At 38.2% G+C, this 26,152-nt stretch overlaps 1 protein-coding gene across 1 annotated transcript in view; it reads right to left on the minus strand.

The window, feature by feature from the left end:
- arhgap24 (Rho GTPase activating protein 24) overlaps positions 1-26,152 on the minus strand; it is a 179,407-nt gene that overhangs the window by 21,778 nt on the left and 131,477 nt on the right. Inside the window, exon 5 of the mRNA XM_062031290.1 lies at positions 5,469-5,591. Coding sequence (XP_061887274.1) covers positions 5,469-5,591 — 123 coding nt within the window. The remainder of the gene's footprint in view (positions 1-5,468; positions 5,592-26,152) is intronic.

Here is a 26,152-nt window from a genome sequence, read left to right on the forward strand (position 1 = left end):
ATGCCCCTAAAGCTGACCAACACGCCGGACTGTAGTCAGCTGGAGGCGTGTCTTAATGAAATTAAACAATGGATGTCCGCTAACTTTTTGCAACTCAACGCTAAGAAAACGGAAATGCTGATTATCGGTCCTGCTAGACACCAACATCTATTTAATAATACCACCTTAACATTTGACAACCAAACAATTAAACAAGGAGACTCGGTAAAGAATCTGGGTATTATCTTCGACCCAACTCTCTCGTTTGAGTCACACATTAAGAGTGTTACTAAAACGGCCTTCTTTCATCTCCGTAATATCGCTAAAATTCGTTCCATCTTGTCCACTAGCGACGCTGAGATCATTATTCATGCGTTCGTTACGTCTCGTCTCGATTACTGTAACGTATTATTTTCGGGCCTCCCTATGTCTAGCATTAAAAGATTACAGTTGGTACAAAATGCGGCTGCAAGGCTTTTGACAAAAACAAGAAAGTTTGATCATATTACGCCTATACTGGCTCACTTGCACTGGCTTCCTGTGCACTTAAGATGCGACTTTAAGGTTTTACTACTTACGTATAAAATATTACACGGTTTAGCTCCAGCCTATCTCGCCGATTGTATTGTACCATATGTCCCGACAAGAAATCTGCGTTCAAAGAACTCCGGCTTATTAGTGATTCCCAGAGCCAAAAAAAAGTCTGCGGGCTATAGAGCGTTTTCTATTCGGGCTCCAGTACTCTGGAATGCCCTCCCGGTAACAGTTAGAGATGCTACCTCAGTAGAAGCATTTAAGTCCCATCTTAAAACTCATTTGTATAATCTAGCCTTTAAATAGACCCCCCCTTTTTTTAGACCAGTTGATCTGCCGTTTCTTTTCTTCTCTCCTCTTCTCCCCTGTCCCTTGCGAGGGGGAGTTGCATAGGTCCGGTGGCCATGGATGAAGTGCTGGCTGTCCAGAGCCGGGACCCCGGGTGGACCACTAGCCTGTGCATCGGTTGGGGACATCTCTGCGCTGCTGACCCGTCTCCGCTCGGGATGGTTTCCTGTTGGCCCCGCTGTGGACTGGACTCCCGCTGATGTGTTGGATCCACTGTGGACTGGACTTTCACAATGTTATGTCAGACCCACTCGACATCCGTTGCTTTCGGTCTCCCCTAGAGGGGGGGGGTTACCCACATATGCGGTCCTCTCCAAGGTTTCTCATAGTCATTCACCGACGTCCCACTGGGGTGAGTTTTTCCTTGCCCGTATGTGGGCTCTGTACCGAGGATGTCGTTGTGGCTTGTACAGCCCTTTGAGACACTTGTGATTTAGGGCTATATAAATAAACATTGATTGATTGATTGATATATATATATATATATATATATATATATATATATATATATATATATATATATATATATATATATATATATATATATATATATATATATATATATATATATATATATATATATATACACACACATATATATATTTAAAAATGTTTAAAGCCCAATGCGGCTCCCCAGTCAAAAAGTTTGGAACAACTGGCTTAACACATGTTGAAATTGCAAAATGTACATCATTTTCATTGTTATTGTCAGAAAAGTTAAAACATTGAAATGTTTAAAAATGTATACAGTATCCACAACAAAATGTTGTTTTAATTTTCCACTAATTACAGTGCATTTATTTTTGTAAAAAAAATCCTCGTAATTTCCTAATAGAAATTATTTTTTGCCACTGTGCATTTTTATATATATTACAGGATACTGACTTAGTTGCCAGCGCTCTATGAATTTTGCCTAGCAACAAGTGGCGAGGCAAGCATGTCATGTGATGTGACCGGGAAAAACAATCGGAGAGATTATATTCATCCAAGTTGCTGCCACATAACTAAAATAATATTTCAGTTGCTTTACAATATTTAAACCCAATGTTTCAAAAGTTAAATTAAACCTATACAATAATTCATAAAATAGTGGTTTAGTCTTTGTTGTATAAAAACTGGACATTGATATTTATTTTGTGTCAAAAATGAAAGCCAAATATACACTTTTCAAAGGTTTATGACTGTAAAACAAACACCCTTGTGATATGTTGTTGTTGTTGTTGTTGTACTCACCCCTCCTGAAGCTGATACACTTTGTCAACTTCAGCAAAAAATGCTTGCTGATAAATTTGCGGTAAGAAAGCACACCAGATGTGCATAATTTAAGGCATTCCACCATTTTTCCTAAAATACAATGTAAAAAAAGCCTAATGAGAATATGAATAATGTAGAAAATAAAAAGTAATCATCCTAAATGTTGCAGGCTTCTGCATAAATTACAAAAATATTTGGGGGCTCTTTTTTCCCGCCCAAAAAGTCAAATATGGATTTTATGTAGTCCAGGTCCGACAGACTGAAAAGTGGAGAAGGTTTTGAGAGAACAAATAAGAATGTAAACGAGGCAAAAAAAAAAGGAGGTCATCCTTGCAGCCGTGATCATGAGCCTTGCCGTGTTTTCCCAAGTCACATGTTGTGACGTGTGTATCAACCATTCATTGTGTATCTATAAGTTTGAGATCAATGGAGTTTTTGTAACATTTTTTCCCAGAAACTTATCTGAACGACATCTTATGACAATTTAGTAGCAAAAATGTACACAAAAATATAAAAATTACACAGATTACATTTTTTTAGCCTGTTGTGGATTCAGGCCTTTTTTTTAATTAGATTTCAAAAATATTTTTCATCAATTATATTGTAAATATTTATCAATTAAATATTTAGGTTTTAACAGAGAATAATTATTTTTTTAAATTAATTTGATTTGTTTGGGTAATCCCTCTACTTCATGTCATGTTCACAGTTCTTTGCCAAGTAAGTTTTTGTTTATTAATGCCACAGTTTGTGTTTTTGTTTTATTGTTCATAGTTTCTGCCTTTGTGCAAGTTTTGTTTTCATAGTCAAGTTTTTACCTCCGCTGTGAGCGCTTTTTGTTTATTCCTTTTTTATTGTTAAAATTAAACATGTATTTAAATTCACGTCTTGCATGCGCCAATTTTCCGTTGCCTTCTGGGAGAACAAACCACGCCATAGACCCAGTCATGACACATCATATGGTTTATTTTGTACATATGTAGCATCATCTACAAAGATACAAATAATTGCTATTGCGACATCCATTTATAATAGCTGTTTCTTTCATTCAAAAATTTCAGGTTAATTTTTATACTTAGCAAACCCATCCCGCGGGCCGGATAAAACCTGTTCGCAGGCCTGATCCGGCCCTCGGGCCGTACATTTGACACACTATTTTAGAACTTTGATTAATCATGATTAATCACAGGTTATTATTTGCTTGCAGAAATACAATTTGCTTAGGAAAATACCCCAATATTTGGATACAAATGCAAGTTTGTAGTCAGATTGTCACGCAGGAACGTTTTCTAAATGTTTTACTGAACTGCACGTCATTGATGTGCTCAAAACTTGGTGACAGTAAGTAGACTACAGTAAGAATTAAGTGCACATTTTTTTTGGTCTTAAATATAAATATTTTGTGTTTAACTTAACAGAATAAAAATAAACATATTTATTTAACAGAGGTCTGTCCTGCTTAACTTAAAACAGAAACAAATCAGTGTGCAGCTTTACAATAGAGCAGGTCTCCAACTTTCTTTACTATATAAACTAATGTGCCAAAAAGAGAGATGAGATATTTGTTGAACTAACATGACTGGCATAACTAAACCATTTTTGTAATTATTTTCCTGTCAATTAAACATTTTGTTTTTAACACAAGTTTAATAATACCTTCTCAAATTAGTTTGTTTTGTTTTGGTAATTTTTTAGATTCCTTTTTTTTGTCATTTTTATTTATTAATTAAACCTTTTGTTATAAACACAAGTTAAATAATACTTTTTGAGAATATATTTGATTTGTTTTTGTAATTTTTTTAAAATGTATTTTTGTAATTTAACTATTAAGTTTTTTAACACAAGTTAAATAATACTTTTTAAAACTTATTTGATTTGTTTTTGTCATTATTTAAATGTGTATTTTTTGTTGATTAAACGTTTTGTATTCAACACAAGTTAAATAAAAAAAACAACAACATATTTTGCAATCTTTTAAATGTATTTTTTGTAATTATTTTATTTATTAAAAATATAGTTTATAACACAAGTTAAATAATATTGTTTTCACATTAATTAAACATATTTTTGTTAATATATGTAAAACATTTTTTAAATTAACATATCGTCTTTTAAATATTGTTCTAAATAATATTTTAAGTAGTCTGTATTACAGAATAAGCAAATAAAACAGTGTATAAAATGATTACTATGATACTGTACAAAATACAATGTGACCTGACATCATTCTTCTGTCATGGCAACGCAACATCTTAGCTTTTTTGTCAACTCAACATTTTTTAGATATTAAAACTATGCAACAATGTAAAGTGAGCAGAGTAATAAAAATATTACTTTTATTTGTTGAAAATAAACAAAAATGCAACATTTTGAATATGAATTATACGCAGTACTGTGCAAAAAATATATAGGTTCATTGGAGTCGTCATTTTAGCTATGCAATAACATAACATCATCACCTGTGTCATGTCTTTGTTAGCTGGCAGGCGCTGGTTGAAAAAGATTGTATTATGTGGGCTAGATTGTTTCATTGATGATTTAGTAAAATAAGTTCATGCATCTGCATTATTATCCAACATGTGTTGCTTCACAGCTCTGGCACCACCCTGATAGAAAGCTGTCATCGATTATGTATTGTACTATTCACTGTTAACAACAAGCTAGTATTTAAGTATATTTATACAGATTAACAGCTGTATTTACAATAATACAGTATGAGGTTTTTAAAGGTGTAATCACGTACCAAAATTGAAAGCAATTTTTCTAAGTTAACACAAAAACGCTCCCAAACCACAAGTTAACTGGTAATACAAATTACCGTGCAGCAAATCTTGAAGGATCCAGAAGGAGTGTCCACAGCAGCACATCTCAAAAGGTCTAAATCTAAACCTCAACATCGGAGCGTCGGCACAACATAACTACAAACTTGTTGCGGGCATTAGTGGTGAGGGGTTTTATCTGTCAGTCCCAATCGCACCGTGAGGCCCCTGACTGGCCAGTCGGGCCTCAATCTGCTGCTACAGCAAAATGTGAAAGGCTGGATGTGTCCGTGTGTGTGTGTGTGTGTGTGTGTGTGTGTGTGTGTGTGTGTGTGTGTGTGTGTGTGTGTGTGTGTGTGTGTGTGTGTGTGCGTTGGGGGGATTGGCAGAGTACGGCCAGCCCGTGGAGCCACCCTTCTTGTGGCATCTTTGACAAATGGCTCGTCCTATTCATGAACAGTCAACTGCAATAGACATCAAACCGCCTGCACTTCACACAGAGGGGCCAACTATTCATGGCGGTCCGTGCACACGCCTGCTGCACGCCTGCCCTCGTCTCCCATCCAATACATGCTCCAACAGTTTGCCACTGACCTCCACCAAAAGGAGCCCATATGACCCTGCGGATGGTCTTCACCCAATCCTCCATGTCATTCTGGGTGCTGGCCATAAGGAGGTAGGTCTCATGGTTGGTTGTCATCCGCTCTCTGTCTCCCCCTGTTGAAAAAACAGTGACATCTTTATGATTTATCGTTACAAAAATCTCATAGATGCTTGTTGCTAGGCAAATTGCACAGGCATTGTGTTCCAATGCCCAAATAGTCATAAAACTAATATTTTTTTACTCTCCTAATAAATGAAAGAAAACCAACTGAACCCTGCCTACTCAGGCAAGGAAAACTCCTTTTAGCCTCCTAAGGCCCAAGCTGTTTGTTTACATGCTTTTTTTTTTATATCTCTTTGCTTTTTGGGCTTATTGGACCCTAATTAGAATAAAAAACTAAGAATCATCTTTTTATATGATGTACTTAGTCCATAAGTAACAAACGTGTACTTCATGTTTAGTGATACGCTAATTCCTATTTTTACACTTTTTTTCCCCAAATTCCATTGTATGTTATACTCTTCTGACACCACCAGATAGCAGTATAAGTGTCCACATAAGGGCCACAAGACCCCAATTCAGTAGTGTACCAAGAACCATATATATATATATATATATATATATATATATATATATATATATATATATAAACTTTTTTTTTTTTTGCTGCTTTTATTTATTTATTACATGCCTTTTACTGAATATGCACAAGCACTGTTTTTAATATAATGCATTTTATACTGTATATTTATTTTGTTTGCTTGTTTGTTTGTTTTATGTACTGTATGTGATTGTATGTCTACTTGGACGTTGGAGTCTGCAATAAAGCTTGATATGATATGTGTACTAACATTGAGGAACAGAAGGAATAACAGAAAGATCAAAAAGAAAATGAAGAAAGTAAAAGAAAAATAGAAACAAAATAAGAAAAAGGAACAAAAAGAAAAACAGGAAGAAAAAGAAGAAAAGGAAAAAAGTGAAAGAAGAAATAGGAAAAGACAAAAGAAAAAGAAATAATTAAAAAAATTTTTTTTAAAAAAAATCCCCCAAACATTGAAATAAAAAATAAAATTAAAAGAAAAACATAAAAATAAATAAAAGATGAAAAAGAAGAAGGCAATGGCTGCCAATGTTAACATGCATGATTATAAATTTTTTTTATCGCATTACAATAAATTGATGATGATTAATCCCAGTGTTTGTTTTAACCAGCTCCTGAACGCAGCACGCTTTATGCACAGGCAGTGATGACGTCACACACCAGTGATAGTTACAGCAATGTGCTCAGCGTCCACTTTCGCTTCCAAATAAACCTCGATGGAACTTTAGCTAAAACTGAAGTAATTAGTCGCTATATTGCAGCGACAAACATCAAGTTTAAAATAGAATCTTGGGGACGGCGTGGCGAAGTTGGTAGAGTGGCCGTGCCAGCAATCGGAGGGTTGCTGGTTACTGGGGTTCAATCCCCACCTTCTACCATCCTAGTCACGTCCGTTGTGTCCTTGGGCAAGACACTTCACCCTTGCTGCTGATGGCTGCTGGTTAGCGCCTTGCATGGCAGCTCCCGCCATCAGTGTGTGAATGTGTGTGTGAATGGGTGAATGTGGAAATAGTGTCAAAGCGCTTTGAGTACCTTGAAGGTAGAAAAGCGCTATACAAGTATAACCCATTTATCATTATGATCTTAAAGGGAAACATGAACGTGAGGATGGCGCCCTAGTATGAATGCTAGGGTTGCCAAACGTCCCTTGAAACGCAGAATCATCCCGTATTTAGATGCAAAAGTACACATTCCGTATTGAGCTGTCAAGGGACGCACTGACTTTGTCCAGTATTTTTATTAAAGTAAGTGGTATGTGGATTAAAACTATAAGTGGCGTGTCACATATTCCACTTGAATGAGCTATGAGTGTGTGATGCTTTTATTTAATGACAAATTACACAATGTAGCATACAGACAATAACCACACTGAGAAGATATATCCTTCATAAATAAAGCACAAGTGAAATGTTGCCAGTCATATTAGTTCAACAAATATCTCATCTCTCTTTTTGGCACATTAGTTTATATAGTAAAGAAAGTTGGAGACCTGCTCTATCGTAAAGCTGCGCACTGATTTGTTTCTGTTTTAAGTTAAGCAGGACATACCTCTGTTAAATACATATGTTTATTTTTATTCTGTTAAGTTAAGCACAAAATATTTATATTTAAGACCAAAAAAAATGTGCACTTAATGCTTACTGTACTTACTGTCACCAAGTTTTGAGCACATCAATGACCAGTTCAGTAAAACATTTAGAAAACGTTCCTGCGTGACAATCTGACTACAAACTTGCATTTGTATCCAAATATTGGGGTGTTTTCCTAAGCAAATTGTATTTCTGCAAGCAAATAATAACCTGTGATTAATCGAAGTTCTAAATCAAGTGTGTCAAACGTACGGCCCGAGCGCCGGATCAGGCCCGCAACAGGTTTTATCCGGCCCGCGGGATGAGTTTGCTAAGTATAAAAATCAACCTGAAATTTTTGAATGGAAGAAACAGCTGTTATAAATGGATGTCGCAATAGCAATTATTTGTATCTTTGTAGATGATGCTACATATGTACTAAATAAACCACATGATGTTATTGCATCAGTCGAGGAAAATGATCAAACTACATAAATAACATCCTGTAATTTGATTTTGATATAATTTTTTTTATCTTGATAGATTGAAAATTAACACCAATGAGTTGACTGATGAACATTATCACATAATCTCTTCAGAAAATATAAATAACGACAAAGTATACATACTATCAATCGCATTAGGTAATTGTAAAAACAACAACAACAACATTATGATTTGTATGTGTTTGACACCACTGTTTTAGAGTGTGATTAATCTGATTAAAATAGTAATCACTTGACAGCCCTAAAGAAGACAAAAAATAACAAAATAACAAAAAAGTAGGAGAAAAAATTTAAATAAAATAAAAAATACATTCGAAGAAAAAGGTAAATAAATAAACGAAAAAGAAGACAAAAACGAAAAAAGGTAAAGAAAAGTAAAAGAAAAAAAAGACCAAAGACCAAAAAAAAGATATAAGTATGTTTTTCAATATTACTGAAATAAGAAATCTTCATCATAACTAGAGCAGGCCGATATTATCGGCCGATAAATGCTTTAAAATGTAATATCGAAAATTATCGGTATCGGTTTTTTTATTATCGGTATCTGCTTTTTTTAATTTATTTTTTATTAAATCAACATAAAAAACACAAGATACACTTATAATTAGTGCACCAACCCAAAAAACCTCCCTCCCCATTTACACTCATTCACACTCATTCACACAAAAGGGTTGTTTCTTTCTGTTATTAATATTCTGGTTCCTACATTATATATCAACATATATCAATACAGTCTGCAAGGGATACAGTCCGTAAGCACACATGATTGTGCGTGCTGCTGGTCCACAGATAGTACTAACCTTTAACAGTTAATTTTACTCATTTTCATTAATTACTAGTTTCTATGTAACTGTTTTTATATTTTTTTTACTTTCTTTTTTATTCAAGAAAATGTTTTTAATTTATTTATCTTATTTTATTTTATCGATTTTTAAAAAAAGGACCATATCTTCACCATACCTGGTTGTCCAAACTAGGCATAATAATGTGTTAATTCCACGACTGTATATATCAGTATCTGCTGATATCGGTATCGGTAATTAAAGAGTTGGACAATATCGGAATATCGGATATCGGCAAAAAGCCATTATCGGACATCCCTAATCATAACTCCTACTTAATGGTTTGCAATTTGTCAAAACTTTGAGACACTTTTTTCCCCACTGTGTCACAGACACACCTTTCCAGGGCACTGGTATGTGTGAGTGACAGGGTGAAAAGCTCCGACTAGCTTGGGCTTTTCAAGTGTAAATACTACACATTATTTTTCTTCTTCGTGTCAATATAGTTAATACGAACAAGCGAGGCAATGTTGTCACTGAGTTCAATTACAGATAGAAAAATGAACCTGTGGCTAAAAATCTGGCATGTTTACATTCATGTTTCTAATATGTATCTTTTCATTAACATGCAATGTACCTCATTCAAATTAGGGATGTCCGATAATGGCTTTTTGCCGATATCCGATATTCCGATATTGTCCAACTCTTTAATTACAGATACCGATATCAACCGATACCGATATCAACCGATATATGCAGTCGTGGAATTAACACATTATTATGCCTAATTTGGACAACCAGGTATGGTGATGATAAGGTACTTTTGAAAAAAATTAGTAAAATAAGATAAATAAATTAAAAACATTTTCTTGAATAAAAAAGGAAGTACAACAATATAAAAACAGTTACATAGAAACTAGTAATGAATGAAAATTAGTAAAATTAACTGTTAAAGGTTAGTACTATTAGTGGACCAGCAGCACGCACAATCATGTGTGCTTACGGACTGTATCCCTTGCAGACTGTATTTATATATATTGATATATAATGTAGGAACCAGAATATTGATAACAGAAAGAAACAACCCTTTTGTGTGAATGAGTGTAAATTGGGGAGGGAGGTTTTTTGGGTTGGTGCACTAATTGTAAGTGTATCTTGTGTTTTTTATGTTGATTTAATTAAAAAAAACAAAAACAAAACAAACAAAAAAAACGATACCGATAATAAAAAAAACGATACCGATAATTTCCGATATTACATTTTAACGCATATATCAGCCGATAATATCGGCAGGCCGATATTATCGGACATCTCTAATTCAAATCAATGAGTCAATGGAGAATTTGATTGATTCCTATGAAGTCTGCCTTGCAACAAGTGGCTATTCTGTCAATCTCTGTCCTCAAATCTGTTAGCTAGATAATCTTTTTATTCTAATTTAAGATCTAAGACTACAACTGAGTGTGTGTGTGTGTGTGTGTGTGTGTGTGTGTGTGTGTGTGTGTGTGTGTGTGTGTGTGTGTGTGTGTGTGTGTGTGTGTGTGTGTGTGTGTGTGTGTGTGTGTGTGTGTGTGTGTGTGTGTGATCATTAGCAAACAGCAACTGCTCATTTCAGTTGTGGCCACTAATAAGAAGCCAGCTGCGATGAGGTCTGTAACTAGCTGCTCCAAACAGGTGGGATACAACAAAGGGTCTCACTGTGCTTGGAATGGCTTACACATACCTTGATGGCCATTACACTTCACTCTGATCCCTGTGAGGAGGTTTTCTCACGTGCACTTTTAAAAACATACGGGTATAGTTTGGACTCGGAGTCATCTGTTCATTGGCAGCAAAGAAATGCTTAGCTTAGGACAAAACGAGGAATGCTCACCTGCTATAGACCGCCACTTGTTTGCACAGAGATCAGCTAGCTTTCTCTTAGTTACTGCTTATTTAATTCAAAAAAGCATGACAAGGACCAGGTGACCTTTAAAAAGTGTGAATGCATGATTGTCAATGACTAGAGATGTCCGATAATGGCTTTTTTGCCGATATCCGATATTCCGATATTCCGATATTGTCTAACTCTTAATTACCGATTCCAATATCAAACGATACCGATTTATACAGTCGTGGAATTAACACATTATTATGCCTAATTTTGTTGTGATGCCCCGCTGGATGCATTAAACAATGTAACAAGGTTTTCCAAAATAAATCAACTCAAGTTATGGAAAAAAATGCCAACATGGCACTGCCATATTTATTATTGAAATCACAAACTGCATTATTTTTTTTAACATGCCTCAAAACAGCAGCTTGGAATTTGGGACATGGTCTCCCTGAGAGAGCATGAGGAGGTTGAGGTGGGCTAATTGAGGTGGGGGGGGGCAGAGGGGGTAGCGGGGGGTGTAAATTGTAGCGTCCCGGAAGAGTTAGTGCTGCAAGGGGTTCTGGGTATTTGTTCTGTTGTGTTTATGTTGTGTTACGGTGTGGATGTTCTCCCGAAATGTGTTTGTCATTCTTGTTTGGTGTGGGTTCACAGCGTGGCGCATATTTGTAACAGTGTTAAAGTTGTTTATACATCCACCCTCAGTGTGACCTGCATGGCTGTTGACCAAGTATGCCTTGCATTCACTTATGTGTGTGTGAAAAGCCGTAGATATTATGTGATTCGGCCGGCACGCAAAGGCAGTGCCTTTAAGGCACGCCCCCAATATTGTTGTCTGGGTGGAAATCGGGAGAAATTCGGGAGAACGGTTGCCCCGGGAGATTTTCGGGAGGGGCACTGAAATTCGGGAGTCTCCCGGGAAAATCGGGAGGGTTGACAAGTATGACTGGGAGATGCAACTGCTCTGTACTTCTCCCTACGTCCGTGTACCACTCCGTACAGCGGCGTTTTAAAAAGTCCTAAATTTTACTTTTTGAAACCGATACCGCTAATTTCCGATACTACATTTTAAAGCATTTATCGGCCGATAATATCGGCAGTCCGATATTATCGGACATCTCTATTAATGACCATAATGTAACCCACTGGGCATCTTTGTTGCACTCCCATACACAAGTGCCTAATGACTTGCATGCAACTCCAAATTGTCTTTTGTTGGTATCTGTAAAATGACATTGTATCTTTACTTATTTTAGTAATATGAAATATTTGTATCGAAAAAAGCAAAATAATCTGCCAAACTGGATTTGCCAAAACACTTTTTTTTTTACCAAATTGACCCAAATATAAAATAGTATCATTTGTCCAAGAAAAAATACTGTAAAAGATCACTGACATTTGAAGGATTAAGACATTTAAGATTTGTGGGAAAAAGAATGCTGAAAGTTCCAAAAACATTTAAAAAATACTGGAGGTCTCCGATCCAATATTGATATTGGATATCGTCCCATATTAGCAAAAAAACAAGCATCGCATGATACCGGCTTAACCCCGGTTTAGCATTTTAAGAAGCAGTGCTGCAGAGCTGGACAGCCAGTAAACATCTAAATGTCCTCCAAAAAGCACGCAAGGTTGGTCCTTTCTTCTATTTTAGTCAACTCATTAACAAAAAGTAAACATGGTTGTCTATAGGCTACCAGCAGCTACACGACAGATCAGCACACAATGGCACACAAGCTAGACGTACGTAATAAGGGTCATTAGTTGAACAACACCGCAGTCTAAAACAGCACATTTGTCAATAAAACAAGTATCAAATACTTATAGTTGCATATTACTTACATATACAAAGTCTCCAAGGCCTAGGGCCTAGGCAAATTATAAATAATCCAGTAATAAACGTGTCCGCATCATTCAATTTACTTCGTCATGCTCTTAATTTAATGAATTATTGTGACCGGTAGGTATTACCGAAAAACACTTACCACTCCACTTCAACTTTAAGTCTGTCACAAGGTTAGTGTTGTTCATACTTACCATTGTTCTCGGACTAATTTGACTTGATCAATCATTTTCACTACAAAATAATAAAACATGTACTAAGATTTGTAGTGACATTGGGTGAATATCGGTATCAGCCAATACTCATGGCTTCAGTATCTGTATCGCATTGGAAGTGGGAAAAGTTGTATCGGGTCATCCCTAAAAAATACGGCCATGAACACACAAAAATGACTCAAACTAGAGATGATATTCCGATATTGTCCAACTCTTAATTACCGATTCCGATACCAACCGATACAGATATATACAGTCGTGGAATTAACACATTATTATGCCTAATTTTGTTGTGATGCCCCGCTGGATGCATTAAACAATGTAACAAGGTTTTCCAAAATAAATCAACGCAAGTTATGGAAAAAATGCCAACATGGCACTGCCATATTTATTATTGAAGTCACGAAGTGCATTATTTTTTTTAACATGCCTCAAAACAGCAGCTTGGAATTTGGGACATGCGCTCCCTGAGAGAGCATGAGGAGGTTGAGGTGGGCGAGGTTGGGGGAGGCGGGGTTAGGGTGTATATTGTAGCGTCCCGGAAGAGTTAGTGCTGCAAGGGGTTCTGGGTAGTTGTTCTGTTGTGTTTATGTTGTGTTACGGTGCGGATGTTCTCCCGAAATGTGTTTGCCATTCTTGTTTGGTGTGGGTTCACAGTGTGGCGCATATTTGTAACAGTGTTAAATTTGTTTATACGCACACCCTCAGTGTGACCTGCATGGCTGTTGACCAAATATGCCTTGCATTCACTTGTGTGTGTGAAAAGCTGTAGATATTATGTGATTTGGGCCGGCACGCAAAGGCAGTGCCTTTAAGGTTTATTGGCGCTCTGTACTTCTCTCTACGTCCGTCTAACAGCGGCGTTTTAAAAAGTCATAAATTTCCCTTTTTGAAACTGATACGGATAATTTTGAAACCGATACCGATAATTTCCGATATTACATTTTAAAGCATCTATCGGCCGATAATATCGGCAGTCCGATATTATCGGGCATCTCTAACTCAAACATACAAAAATGAAGGTAAACAATGAAATATGTGTATAATATGTTGCTTTAACTGTGTGTAGATGATGTAACTACAAGAGGAAAACAACAATGACAACAATGTCAAATCACTACAAATAGACAATAAACATTATAAAGTGTGGCAACATATACAAGTGCAAGCATGCAAGTGATGATAGAAGGCTGCATCTAATGATTTAGTCCTCATTGTTTTCATTCAAACAGAAGGATGTGGAAAAAAGGCATAGAGAAGCAATGCAGCATTAAAGTGTAGCGGTCTCTAACCTTACCTGATTGCAGTAAATCAGAAAGTCCATATGAAGGCAGACTGTGCACCACCTCCATAGTCCAGAGATGGTTTAAAAAAAAAAAAAAAAGAGTCCTTATAACTTTAGGGTGGGAGCTCTTGCCTTGAGATGCACTTTTGGTCCCCGAAATGAGTGAGTGAGCACAGCTGAGCGGGTGTGAAAGAGAAAGGGAGGGAAGGAGGCGAGGTTTGCAGAGGGGGTTGGTGCATGCATACTTGTCTTTAGCACTGTAACGGGAACAATGGGTAGACCGCCGCTTCGACACAGGCCGCGACCTCATAAGCAAACACGGCATCCCCATTCACACTGTGATGCTTCTTCAAACACAAGCCAAACGACGACCTAATTTGTTGACTTTCCCATCTTTAAGCTATTCCAAAATACATCATCTTGTATGCTTCTGGGTGACATTTCTTGCCATCTAATACCAGCTCTGCTTGCTCCCGACCTCCCGGGTTTGTGGGTATCGATGGCCCACCATGTCAGGAAACACGAGCCTCCTCACCTGGGTCCCGAAAGACGGGCGTCTGGCAGAGGACACAGACTCCATAGTGCCACAATGGCTATCCATTACCATCTGATGGCAAATGAGTAACAAAGTCACCGAGCAAAAGGGAAGATGCTGCTTGACCGCGTCTCTCTGAAAGGGTCCTCAGAGGAAAAGATGGCGCCAAAGAAAAGTGAATAATTGCCTTTTCTGGCAACAACACTATTAGGACACCCACTTTTAGGAGGGTAGAGCCCACCCAGGTCCTTTTGTTCGAAGGCTGTCTAAAAAGATGAGATAAGTACAGTGGAACCTCGATTCTTGAACATACAAACCCAGTGAAGTTGGCACGTTGTGTAAATCGTAAATAAAAACAGAATACAATGATTTGCAAATCCTTTTCAACTTATATTCATTTGAATAGACTGCAAAGACAAGATACTTAACGTTCGAACTGGAAAACGTTGTTATTTTTTGCAAATATTGGCTCATTTGGAATTTGATGCCTGCAAAAAGCTGGCACAAGTGGCAAAAAAGACTGAGAAAGATGAGGAATGCTCGTCAAACACTTATTTGGAACATCTCACAGGTGAACAGGCTAATTGGGAACAGGTGGGTGCCATGATTGGGTGTAAAAGCAGCTTCCATGAAATGCTCAGTCATTCACAAACAAGGATGGGGCGAGGGTCCCCACTTTGTGAACAAATGCGTGAGCAAATTGTCGAACAGTTTAAGGACAACATTTCTCAAGGAGCTATTGCAAACAGTTTAGGGATTTCGCCATCTAAGGTCTGTAATATCATCAAAAGGTTCAGAGAATCTGGAGAAATCACTGAACGTAACACTGAATGCCCGTGACCTCGGGTCCCTCAGGCGGTACTGCATCAAAAACAGACAGCGGTGTGTAAAGGATATCACCACATGGGCTCAGGAACACTTCAGAAAACCACTTTCAGTAACTACAGTTTGTTGCTACATCTGTAAGTGCAAGTTAAAACTCTATTATGCAAAGCGTAAGACATTTATCAACAACACCCAGAAATGCAGCCGGCTTCGCTGGGCCCCCGAGCTCATCTAAGATAGACTGATGTAAAGTGGAAAAGTGTTCTGTGGTCTGACGAGTCCACATTTGAAATAGTTTTTGGAAACTGTGGACGTCGTGTCCTCCGGACCAAAGAGGAAAATAACTGTTCTAGGCGCAAAATTCAAAAGCCAGCCTCTGTGATGGTATGAGGGTGTATTAGTGCCCAAGACATTGGTAACTTACACATCTGTGAAGGCACCATTAATGCTGAAAGGTACATACAGATTTTGGAGCAACATATGTTGCCATCCAAGCAACGTCTTTTTCATGGACGCCCCTGCTTATTTCAGCAAGACAATGCCAAGCCACGTGTTACAACTTCATAGTAAAAGAGTGCGGGTACTAGACTGGCCTGCCTGTAGTCCAGACCTGTCTCCCTTTGAAAATGTGTGGTGCATTATGAAGCGTCTAATACTACAACGGAGACACCCGGACTGTTGAACAACTTAAGCTGTACATCAAGCAAGAATGGGAAAGAATTCCACCTGAAAAGCTTCAAAAATGTGTCTCCTCAGTTCCCAAACGTTTACTGAGTGTTGTTAAAAGGAAAGGCCATGTAACACAGTGGTAAAAATGCCCCTGTGCCAACTTTTTTGCAATGTGTTGCCGCCATTAAATTCAAAGTTATTGATTAGTTGCAAAAAAAATCAAGTTTCTCAGTTCAAACATTAAATATCTTGTCTTTGCCGTCTATTCAATTGAATATAAGTTGAAAAGGATTTGCAAATCATTGTATTCTGTTTTTATTTACGAATTACACAACGTGCCAACTTCACTGATTTTGCGTTTTGTAGTTCATAAACCGAAAAGTTTGTATAAGGGAGCAGAGTTCCCTATAAGAGTCAATGTAAACATTAATAATTCAGGCATGTGAGCACCCTTTAAGAAAAAGAGGACAACTGACAAAAAAAGAGGGAAATTTATTCTCATCTACCAAACTCTTTTAGCTGTCTTTTTGACATTTACATCCATCCATCCATCCATCCATTTTCTACCGCTTGTCCCTTTTGGGGTCGCGGGGGGTACTGGAGCCTATCTCAGCTGCAATCGGGCGGAGGGCGTTGTACACCCTGGACAAGTCGCCACCTCATCGCAGGGCCAACACAGACAACATTATCGTTGAAAATGTAATGTAATGTCAAATCCTATAACAAGCATGCAAAGAACTCAGAAAACGTTTCCCATTTGGCAACTCTATCCTGTAGCCATGCCCCCTTGGGTAATAATACTTCCGGTGTTGTGATGTATGTTTAGATTCCGTCACATCAAAAATATGCCTTCTGGCTGGCAACAAATGCAACAACACACTAGTTAGCGTTTAGGCAAGAAGAACAGAGAGTACCTGCAGCTAAGACGAGTGTCCGTAATTTTATTTATATTTAATTATAAAAACGTGGAAGTTATATATTGACGCGAAAATGAATGTTTAAAAACGTGGACGTTTCAAATGCCTGATAATTGTTTCTAACCTCGACAAAAGTCCCTATTTTAGTAAAAAACACACACTTTGAAGACACTATAATGCATGTATATATATGGGTTGTACTTGTATAGCGCTTTTTTACCTTTTTAAGGAACTCAAAGCGCTTTGACACTATTTCCACATTCACCCATTCACACACTGATGTATACACATTCTTACACACACATATACCACCTTAACATTTGACAACCAAACAATTAAACAAGGCGACTCGGTAAAGAATCTGGGTATTATCTTCGACCCAACTCTCTCGTTTGAGTCACACATTAAGAGTGTTACTAAAACGGCCTTCTTTCATCTCCGTAATATCGCTAAAATTCGTCCCATTCTGTCCACAAGCGATGCTGAGATCATTATCCATGCGTTCGTTACATCTCGTCTCGATTACTGTAACGTTTTATTTTCGGGCCTCCCTATGTCTAGCATTAAAAGATTACAGATGGTACAAAATGCGGCTGCTAGACTTTTGACAAAAACAAGAAAGTTTGATCATATTACGCCTATACTGGCGCACTTGCACTGGCTTCCTGTGCACCTAAGATGCGACTTTAAGGTTTTACTACTTACGTATAAAATACTACACGGTCAAGCTCCTGCCTATCTTGACAATTGTATTGTACCATATGTCCCGGCAAGAAATCTGCGTTCAAAGAACTCCGGCTTATTAATGATTCCCAGAGCCCAAAAAAAGTCTGCGGGCTATAGAGCGTTTTCTATTCGGGCTCCAATACTATGGAATGCCCTCCCGGTAAAAGTTAGAGATGCTACCTCAGTAGTAGTAGAGTTTAAAATAGAGTTTTAAGATGAGACATTTAAGTCTCATCTTAAAACTCATTTGTATACTCTAGCCTTCAAATAGACTCCCTTTTTAGACCAGTTGATCTGCCGTTTCTTTTCTTTTCTTTTCTTTTCTTTTCTACTCTGCTCCCAACCCGGGGTGGACCGCTAGCCTGTCCATCAGATGGGGACATCTCTACGCTGCTGACCCGTCTCCACTCGGGATGGTTCCTGCTGGCCCCACTATGGACTGGACTTTCGCTGATGTGTTGGACTTTCACAATATTATGTCAGACCCACTCGACATCCATTGCTTTCGGTGTCCCCTAGAGGGGGGAGGGGGGGCGGGGGTTACCCACATATGCGGTCCTCTCCAAGGTTTCTCATAGTCATTCACATTGACGTCCCACTGGGGTGAGTTTTCCTTGCCCGTATGTGGGCTCTGTACCGAGGATGTCGTTGTGGCTTGTACAGCCCTTTGAGACACTTGTGATTTAGGGCTATATAAATAAACATTGATTGATTGATTGATTGATATATCATCATTAATGGTTTAATGAGGTACAAGCCTGGAGAAAGTGAAGGAGGAGAATGTGTGTGCTCAGCACACACGTTAAGTTAACTTTCAGTTTTGATTCCTGCCAAGGCGGAACCTAGGTGGACAAATGCATGAGAGACGGGCCACCATGTTGTCATGATCCGTGGTCCGGATTATGTTTTGTTATGTTCTGTTAGTTTTGGACTCCAAGAGTTCCTGTTTTTGTGCACCTCTGTTTGTTTTAGTTACCATCGTTACTTATTATTTCTACCTGTCTCTGATTAGTGTTCGCCCGCTCACCTGCTGCCCGAGCACTAATCAGAGGCATTATTTAAGCCTGCCTTTGCCGGTCAGTCGGGCTGGCGTCATTGTTTGCTGCATGCAATTGTTAAGTTTGGATATTTTTGGTTCTTGCTTCTATGTTTCCTGTGCTAAGTTTTTGCCTTAACTTCAGCGTGCGATCGGCACGCATCCTTTTTGCTTGTTTTCTGTTTTGCTATGATTTATGATAAATAAATCATCTCCTACCTCACGCTGTCGTCCGGAGTTGTCCGTTTGCATCTGGGAGGAACGACCCCGCAGTAAGTGACAGAATGAAGCCAGCCCGACTGACCGGCAAAGGAAGGCTTAAATAATGCCTCTGATTAGTGCTCGGGCAGCAGGTGAGCGGGCGAACATTAATCAGAGACAGGTAATAATAAGTAACCATGTTAACTAAAACAAACAAGGGTGCACAAAAACAGGAACTATTAGAGTCCAAAACTAACAGAACATAACAAAACATGATCCGGACTACGGATCATGACACATGTTAGAAACTGCTTATACCTTTTGATAGCTCAGTTCATTTTCTCACACTGCACAACAGGTGTGATTATATATATATATATATATATATATATATATATATATATATATATATATATATATATATATATATATATATATATATATATATATATATATATATATATATATATACATGTATATATATTAGGGGTGTGGGAAAAAATCAATTCGAATCGCTATTCTCACGTTGTGCGATTCAGAATCGATTCTCATTTTTAAAAAATCGATTTTTTAATTTTTTAAATAATTAAAAACAATTTTTTTTATTTCATTTTATTTTTTTTAATTAATCAATTCAACAAAACAATACACAGCAATACCATAACAATGCAATCCAATTCCAAAACCAAACCCGACCCAGCAACACTCAGACCTGCAATAAACAGAGCAATTGAGAGGAGACACAAACACGACACAGAACAAACCAAAAGTAGTGAAACAAAAATGAATATTATCAACAACAGTATCAATATCAGTTACAATTTCAACATAGCAGTGATTAAAAATCCCTTATTGACATTATCATTAGACATTTATAAAAAAAAACCAAAAACAAAAACAATAGTGTCACAGTGGCTTACACTTGCAGAGCATCTCATAAGCTTGACAACACACTGCGTCCAATATTTTCACAAAGATAAAATAAGTCATATTTTTGGTTCATTTAATAGTTAAAACAAATTTACATTATTGCAATCAGTTGATAAAATATTGTCCTTTACAATTATAAAAGCTTTTTACAAAAATCTACTACTCTGCTTGCATGTCAGCAGACTGGGGTAGATCCTGCTGAAATCCTATTTATTGAATGAAAAGAGAATCGTTTTGAATCGGGAAAAAATCGTTTTTGAATCGAGAATCGTGTTGAATTGAAAAAAAAAAAATCGATTTTGAATCGAATCGTGACCCCAAGAATCGATATTGAATCGAATCGTGGGACACCCAAAGATTCACAGCCCTAATATATATATATATATATATATATATATATATATATATATGTATATATATATATATATATATATATATATATATATATATATATATATATATATATATATATATACAGACACACGTACACGTGTATATATATACACTAGGGCTGTCAATGTTAACGTGTTAACGCATGTGATTAATAAAAAAAAATATCGTGTTACGATAAATGAATGATGATTAATCAAAGTGTATGTTTTGACCGGCGCCCAAAGGCAGCGTCATTGCAATGCACAGGCAGTGATGACGTCACACACCAGTGATAGTTACAGCAATGTGCTCTGCACCCACTTTCGCTTTCAAATAAACCTTCGATGGAACTTTAGCTAAACTGAGGTAATTAGTCGCTATATTGGCCACAAACTTTCTTACCATCGGCGCACATCCAGTTTAAAATCGCATCTTAAAGCGAAACATGAACGTGAGGATGGCGTCGCTGGCAGGAATTCTACTTAAATAGGGTTGCCAAACATCCCTTGAGAAAGAAATATAGTATTTAGAAACAAAAGTACACGTTCCGTATTGAGCTGTCAAGGGACGCACCTTGTCCAGCATTTTAATTTAGTAAGTGGCCAACAGAGCTGATTATTTTGTTTATGTTCTCGGGTTGGTGTGCTATGTAAAAGGAAAAAAGGTAAATCATGACGTCACACACCAGTTTGGACTTGGCAGTTTCGCCACAGTCGCCAACACGCACAGAACAGGCATCTTGTCAGTGCAGCAGATATCCAATATTATAATAGCGCAAAATTTATGTGAGCGTGTTTGTTTCGTTACCGAGATATCCAGCACACGTCGTCATTCAATGAGGATTTTACACATCCAGTTTGCACCCTTCGCTAGGAGAAGAGTGGTATGTGGATTACAACTATAAATGGCGTGTCGCATATTCCACTTTAATGAGCTATGAGTAAGGATGCTTTAATTTAATGACAAATTAGAAGATATATCTGTGGGGGGGCGTGGCCTGCGGACCTGCAGCGAAGCGGGGTGTGCCAGTACCGGCTTTGAGATCAGCGGCAGGTGCGTAGCTGACACAGCTGAGAGTTTTTGTCTGATCACCTGTCGCTCTGTTAAAGGCAGCAGTCAGGAAGGAGAGAGAGAGTTGTTGTTGGAGTGGAGCACAACCGAGAGACAAACTGATGGCTGAAAAGCAGAATGAGAGACGATTGAAAAATAAATCATTGTTCTTAATCATGAACAAGGCTGTCATGTCCGTCCTTGGTGGTCCAACGAACCCGGAGGAGCAAGATCTCCACAATATCCTTAATAAATAAAGCACAATTGAAATGTTGCAAGTCATATTAGTTAAGCAAATATCTCATCTCTCTTTTTGGCACATTAGTTTATATATTAAAGAAAGTTGGAGACCTGCTCTATCGTAAAGCTGCACACTGATTTGTTTCTGTTTTAAGTTAATCAGGACATACCCCTGTTAAAGAAATATGTTTATTTTTAACTCTGTCAAGTTAAGCAGGAAATATGTCTATTTAGGACAAAAAAACAAAAAAAAATGTGCAACATATTCTTACTGACTTACTGTCGCCAAGTTTTGAGCAAATCAATGACTGGCAGTTTAGTAAAATATTTCGAAAAAGTTATCGTATGACTTTCTGATCACTGCGAGAAAATAAACTGAGTCTTTAAAATGGTTGTCCATCTCTCGTGCTTTTGTCCACCTAGGTTGCGCCATGGCAGGAATGGAAACTGAAAGTTAACACACATTTTCCTCCTTCACTCTCTCCAGGCTGGTACCTCATTAAACCATTAATAGTGACATGTGTGTGTGTAAGAGAGTGCATGTATAAAAAAACACAGGGTGCAATCATTGTGTTTATTTTCTTCGAGCAGAACCAAGGCCAAAGCTAGTAATGTCTAAGGTTCTATTTTGCCCACAGGAAGGAAAAAAATTCCCTGAATACCCTTCAGAATCTGTAACACGGTTTTCCTTTTGCAGCTGTTGATCCTTGCAAAAACAGACGGAGAGAGTGCCTCCGTTCTGTTTTCATAAAGTGTGTGTGTGTGTGTGTGTGTGTCCTGCCAAAGGCTGCTGTAAATATACTATTATGTAAGCGGAGTTAATTGCAACTTTAGGAATAGGAAATGTAACGTCGCCCAGGAGATGTCCCGCCAGGATGGAATCAGATGACCGCCAACTTTATTTGTGTTTTTTAAGCATTGTGATTTAGTCGTCGCTTCCATTTTGTACGCAAAAACACAGGTGCTCTTCAAGAAGTAGTAATGCGTAATTGTAGATGACCACAAAGTGAACCATGAGACATCTTCTGGATTCTTTTCCACGCTCTCGTACACAAGTGTCTAATAAGTTGCGTGCGACTCCCAACTTTTGTGCGTCTTTTGTTCGTATTTGGGCTGCAGCTATCGATCATTTAGATTGTTCGATTAATCAAGTAATCAGATAAAACACACTTAGCCTCAATGTTGTCATGATCTCGGAGACAGTTTTTGGACCTGTGTTTTTTTCCTGTGTGCTTCCCCTGTATGCCACTGAGCGCTGGCTTCCACACCTGTCTCTGATTGGCAACCTGGACACACCTGATCCTGGTTGCCAATCAGGCTCCTATATATGCCAGCCCTGTCCATTGAACAGGGCTGGCTCATTGGTCATTGGCACTAAATTAGTCAGATTTCTCAAATAGTTTGGCTCTAAATAAGCATCCTACAACCCATGGAAACACGATTTTTGAAAAGTCGGACTAACACACTGTGGGGGGGGCGTGGCCCGCGGACCTGCAGCGAAGCCGGGTGTGCCAGGACCGGCTTCAAGATCAGCGACAGGTGCGTAGATGACACAGCTGAGAGTGTTTGTCTGATCACCTGTCGCTCTGTTAAAGGCAGCAGTCGGGAAGGAGAGAGGGAGTTGTTGATGGCGGAACACGAGAACGAGCACGAACGAGAGTGACAGCGAGACGGACAAAAATGACTGAAAAATAACACAAAGAACATTTATTGCAGAATAAATCATTGTTTACAAAGATGAACGAGGCTGTCATGTCCGTCATTGGTGGTCCAAGGAACCCGGAGGAGCGAGACCTCCACACACACGTGCGATTGGAAACCAGATTTCTTGAGTGGGTGTGTGTGGCCGAAGTGAACCCTTCGTATCACGCATGCACCAGTCTCAACACGCGGGATATAACACGAAAGCAGATACCATTCAATATAAACAGCAACAATTGTAATGAAGAGGAGACTGTTTATTTGCTCACAAATTAAAACAACATAACATTTTAAGTGCATCGATGGGGGGTAAAAAGAAACTGAGATTTATCTTAGAAGGTAGCTTCGGAAATGTAGAATACCGCCTTAATTCGGACTCCTGAACAAAATACGAATGAGATGACAGAGAATGAAGCATGTATATTAAAGGCGATTAATAAAGTGTACACAAACCTCTTCACGCTGAATTTGTGCACCCCCGACTGATTAACAATAACTCTGTATTCCACACAACTGGCAAGATAGTCCAGAATAATAGCAACCTTCATCTGGAACAGTATTGGCCAGGGCACAAACGGTATTTTCCTTCAGATTTAAAACTCCCTCCATTAATTCACAGAGCCTTCTGAATGAACTCCGAGACATTCAAAAGTTTTGTTTCCATGATTCTCTATCTGAAAATTCCTTCTAAAAAACTCACCCGCCGGTCTTTCTGTGCTTCGGAGCTGTATCCGCTCTGATAGCGTCATGTTTGTAGCGCAATCTAAGATCATTTATTGATGCTAACTGCTATTTAACAACAACAATCCATTAGAAATGTAATATTTCTAATCTGTGCCGATATAACAACGCACATCACGTACCACAGAGCTAGAGGCTAGAGTGACGTCATAGGTCAACCGGAAAAGCAATTTATTTATCTGTCCTAAAAGGAAAGTTACGGGAGGTACACGGCATTAGAGAGGCTAAATGGACACTTGGATTTCACACGTAGGCATCACATGGACAAAGATAAGATTTTCTGGAGGAAAGTTATGTGGTCAGAAGAAACAAAAATTGAGCTGTTTGGCCACAATACCCAGCAATATGATTGGAGGAGAAAAGGTGAGGCCTTTAATCCCAGGAAAACCATTCCTACTGTCAAGCATGGTGGTGGTAGTATTGTGCTCTGGGCCTGTTTTGCTGCCAATGGAACTGGTGCTTTACAGAGAGTAAATGGGACAATGAAAAAGGAGGATATTACCGCCAAATTCTTCAGGACAACCTAAAATCATCAGCCCGGAAGTTGGGTCTTGGGTGCAGTTGGGTGTTCCAACAGGACAATGACCCCAAACACACGTCAAAAGTGGTAAAGGCTAAATCAGGCTAGAATTGAGGTTTTAGAATGGCCTTCCCAAAGTCCTGACTTAAACGTGTGGACAATGCTGAAGACACAAGTCCACGTCAGAAAACCAACAAATTTAGCTGAACTGCACCAATTTTGTCAAGAGGAGTGGTCAAAAATTCAACCAGAAGCTTGTGGATGGCTACCAAAAGCGCCTTATTGCAGTGAAACTTGCCAAGGGACATGTAACCAAATATTAACATTGCTGTATGTATACTTTTGACCCAGCAGATTTGGTCATATTTTCAGTAGACCCATAATAAATTCATAAAAGAACCAAACTTCAGGAATGTTTTTGTGACCAACAAGTATGTGCTCCAATCACTCTATCACAAAAAAATAAGAGTTGTAGAGAGTATTAGAAACTCAAGACAGCCATGACATTATGTTCTTTACAAGTGTATGTAAACTTTTGACCGCGACTGTATATTCCGAAATGTTTTAAACAATGAACTAATCAGCGGTATTACCGTTGACTTAGCAATTTGCTCCTGACCGCTATTACAGCATTGGTTCTGTTGCTGCTCTTGTGCAATATATTTGTAAATAAATGACTACATGCTAGAAGACAAGAAAGTTTCACTTGTAAATCATCATGAGTTATTAAGTTAAAAAATTTCGGAATGACAGACTATCTGTGACGCTGGGGGTCGCATTGTAGCTGTGGGTGTCATGATCCCAATGTGCAGAAGGCAGCAGGAGATGGCGTGCAGGTAAAAAGGTACCTAATCTTAGACAAAACACAAGACAAGTGCAGTGGGAGATGCACTGACGCATAGGGAAGGCTATGCAACGACAAAGGAATTAAAACAGACTTCAAGGTAAACTAACAGAATGCTTGAAGAGCAGCAAAACAGTTTACATCAGTACTAAACACCATGTCCACGTCTACATAGACTTGATTGTTCATTTACAGCAGGTGTGTGGAGCCAGTGGTCAGAGACAGGGGTAAAGTTACTGCAGGTCAACACACACAAGACAGGAACTGTCACCAATATAAGAGCGCAAGACAGGAACTAAAACACCAAACACAGGAAAACGCCAACAAGCACAACATAAGACACGCCCTGCTTTGACAAGTCATGACATCTTCTCCGATTACCGACTGCATCCAATAATTGCACCAGTTTGCGCTTTAGGTAAAAAAATGCATCAACTGTATTCATGCTAAGTCAGGGGTGTCAAACGTACGGTTTTACCCGGCCCGCGGGATGAGTTTGCCAACTATATAAATGAGCCGAAATTTTTGAATGAAACACTGCTGTTTTAAATGTGTCCACTAGATGTCGCAATAGCAATTATTTGTATCTTTGTAGATGATGCTACATATGTACAACAAATAAACCACATGATGTTAGTGTACAAGTCGAGGAAAATGAGTACACTACATAAATAACATCCTGTAATTTGATTTT

The sequence above is a fragment of the Entelurus aequoreus genome, linkage group LG21 (genome assembly GCF_033978785.1).
Source record: "Entelurus aequoreus isolate RoL-2023_Sb linkage group LG21, RoL_Eaeq_v1.1, whole genome shotgun sequence".
Classification (NCBI taxonomy): domain Eukaryota; kingdom Metazoa; phylum Chordata; class Actinopteri; order Syngnathiformes; family Syngnathidae; genus Entelurus; species Entelurus aequoreus.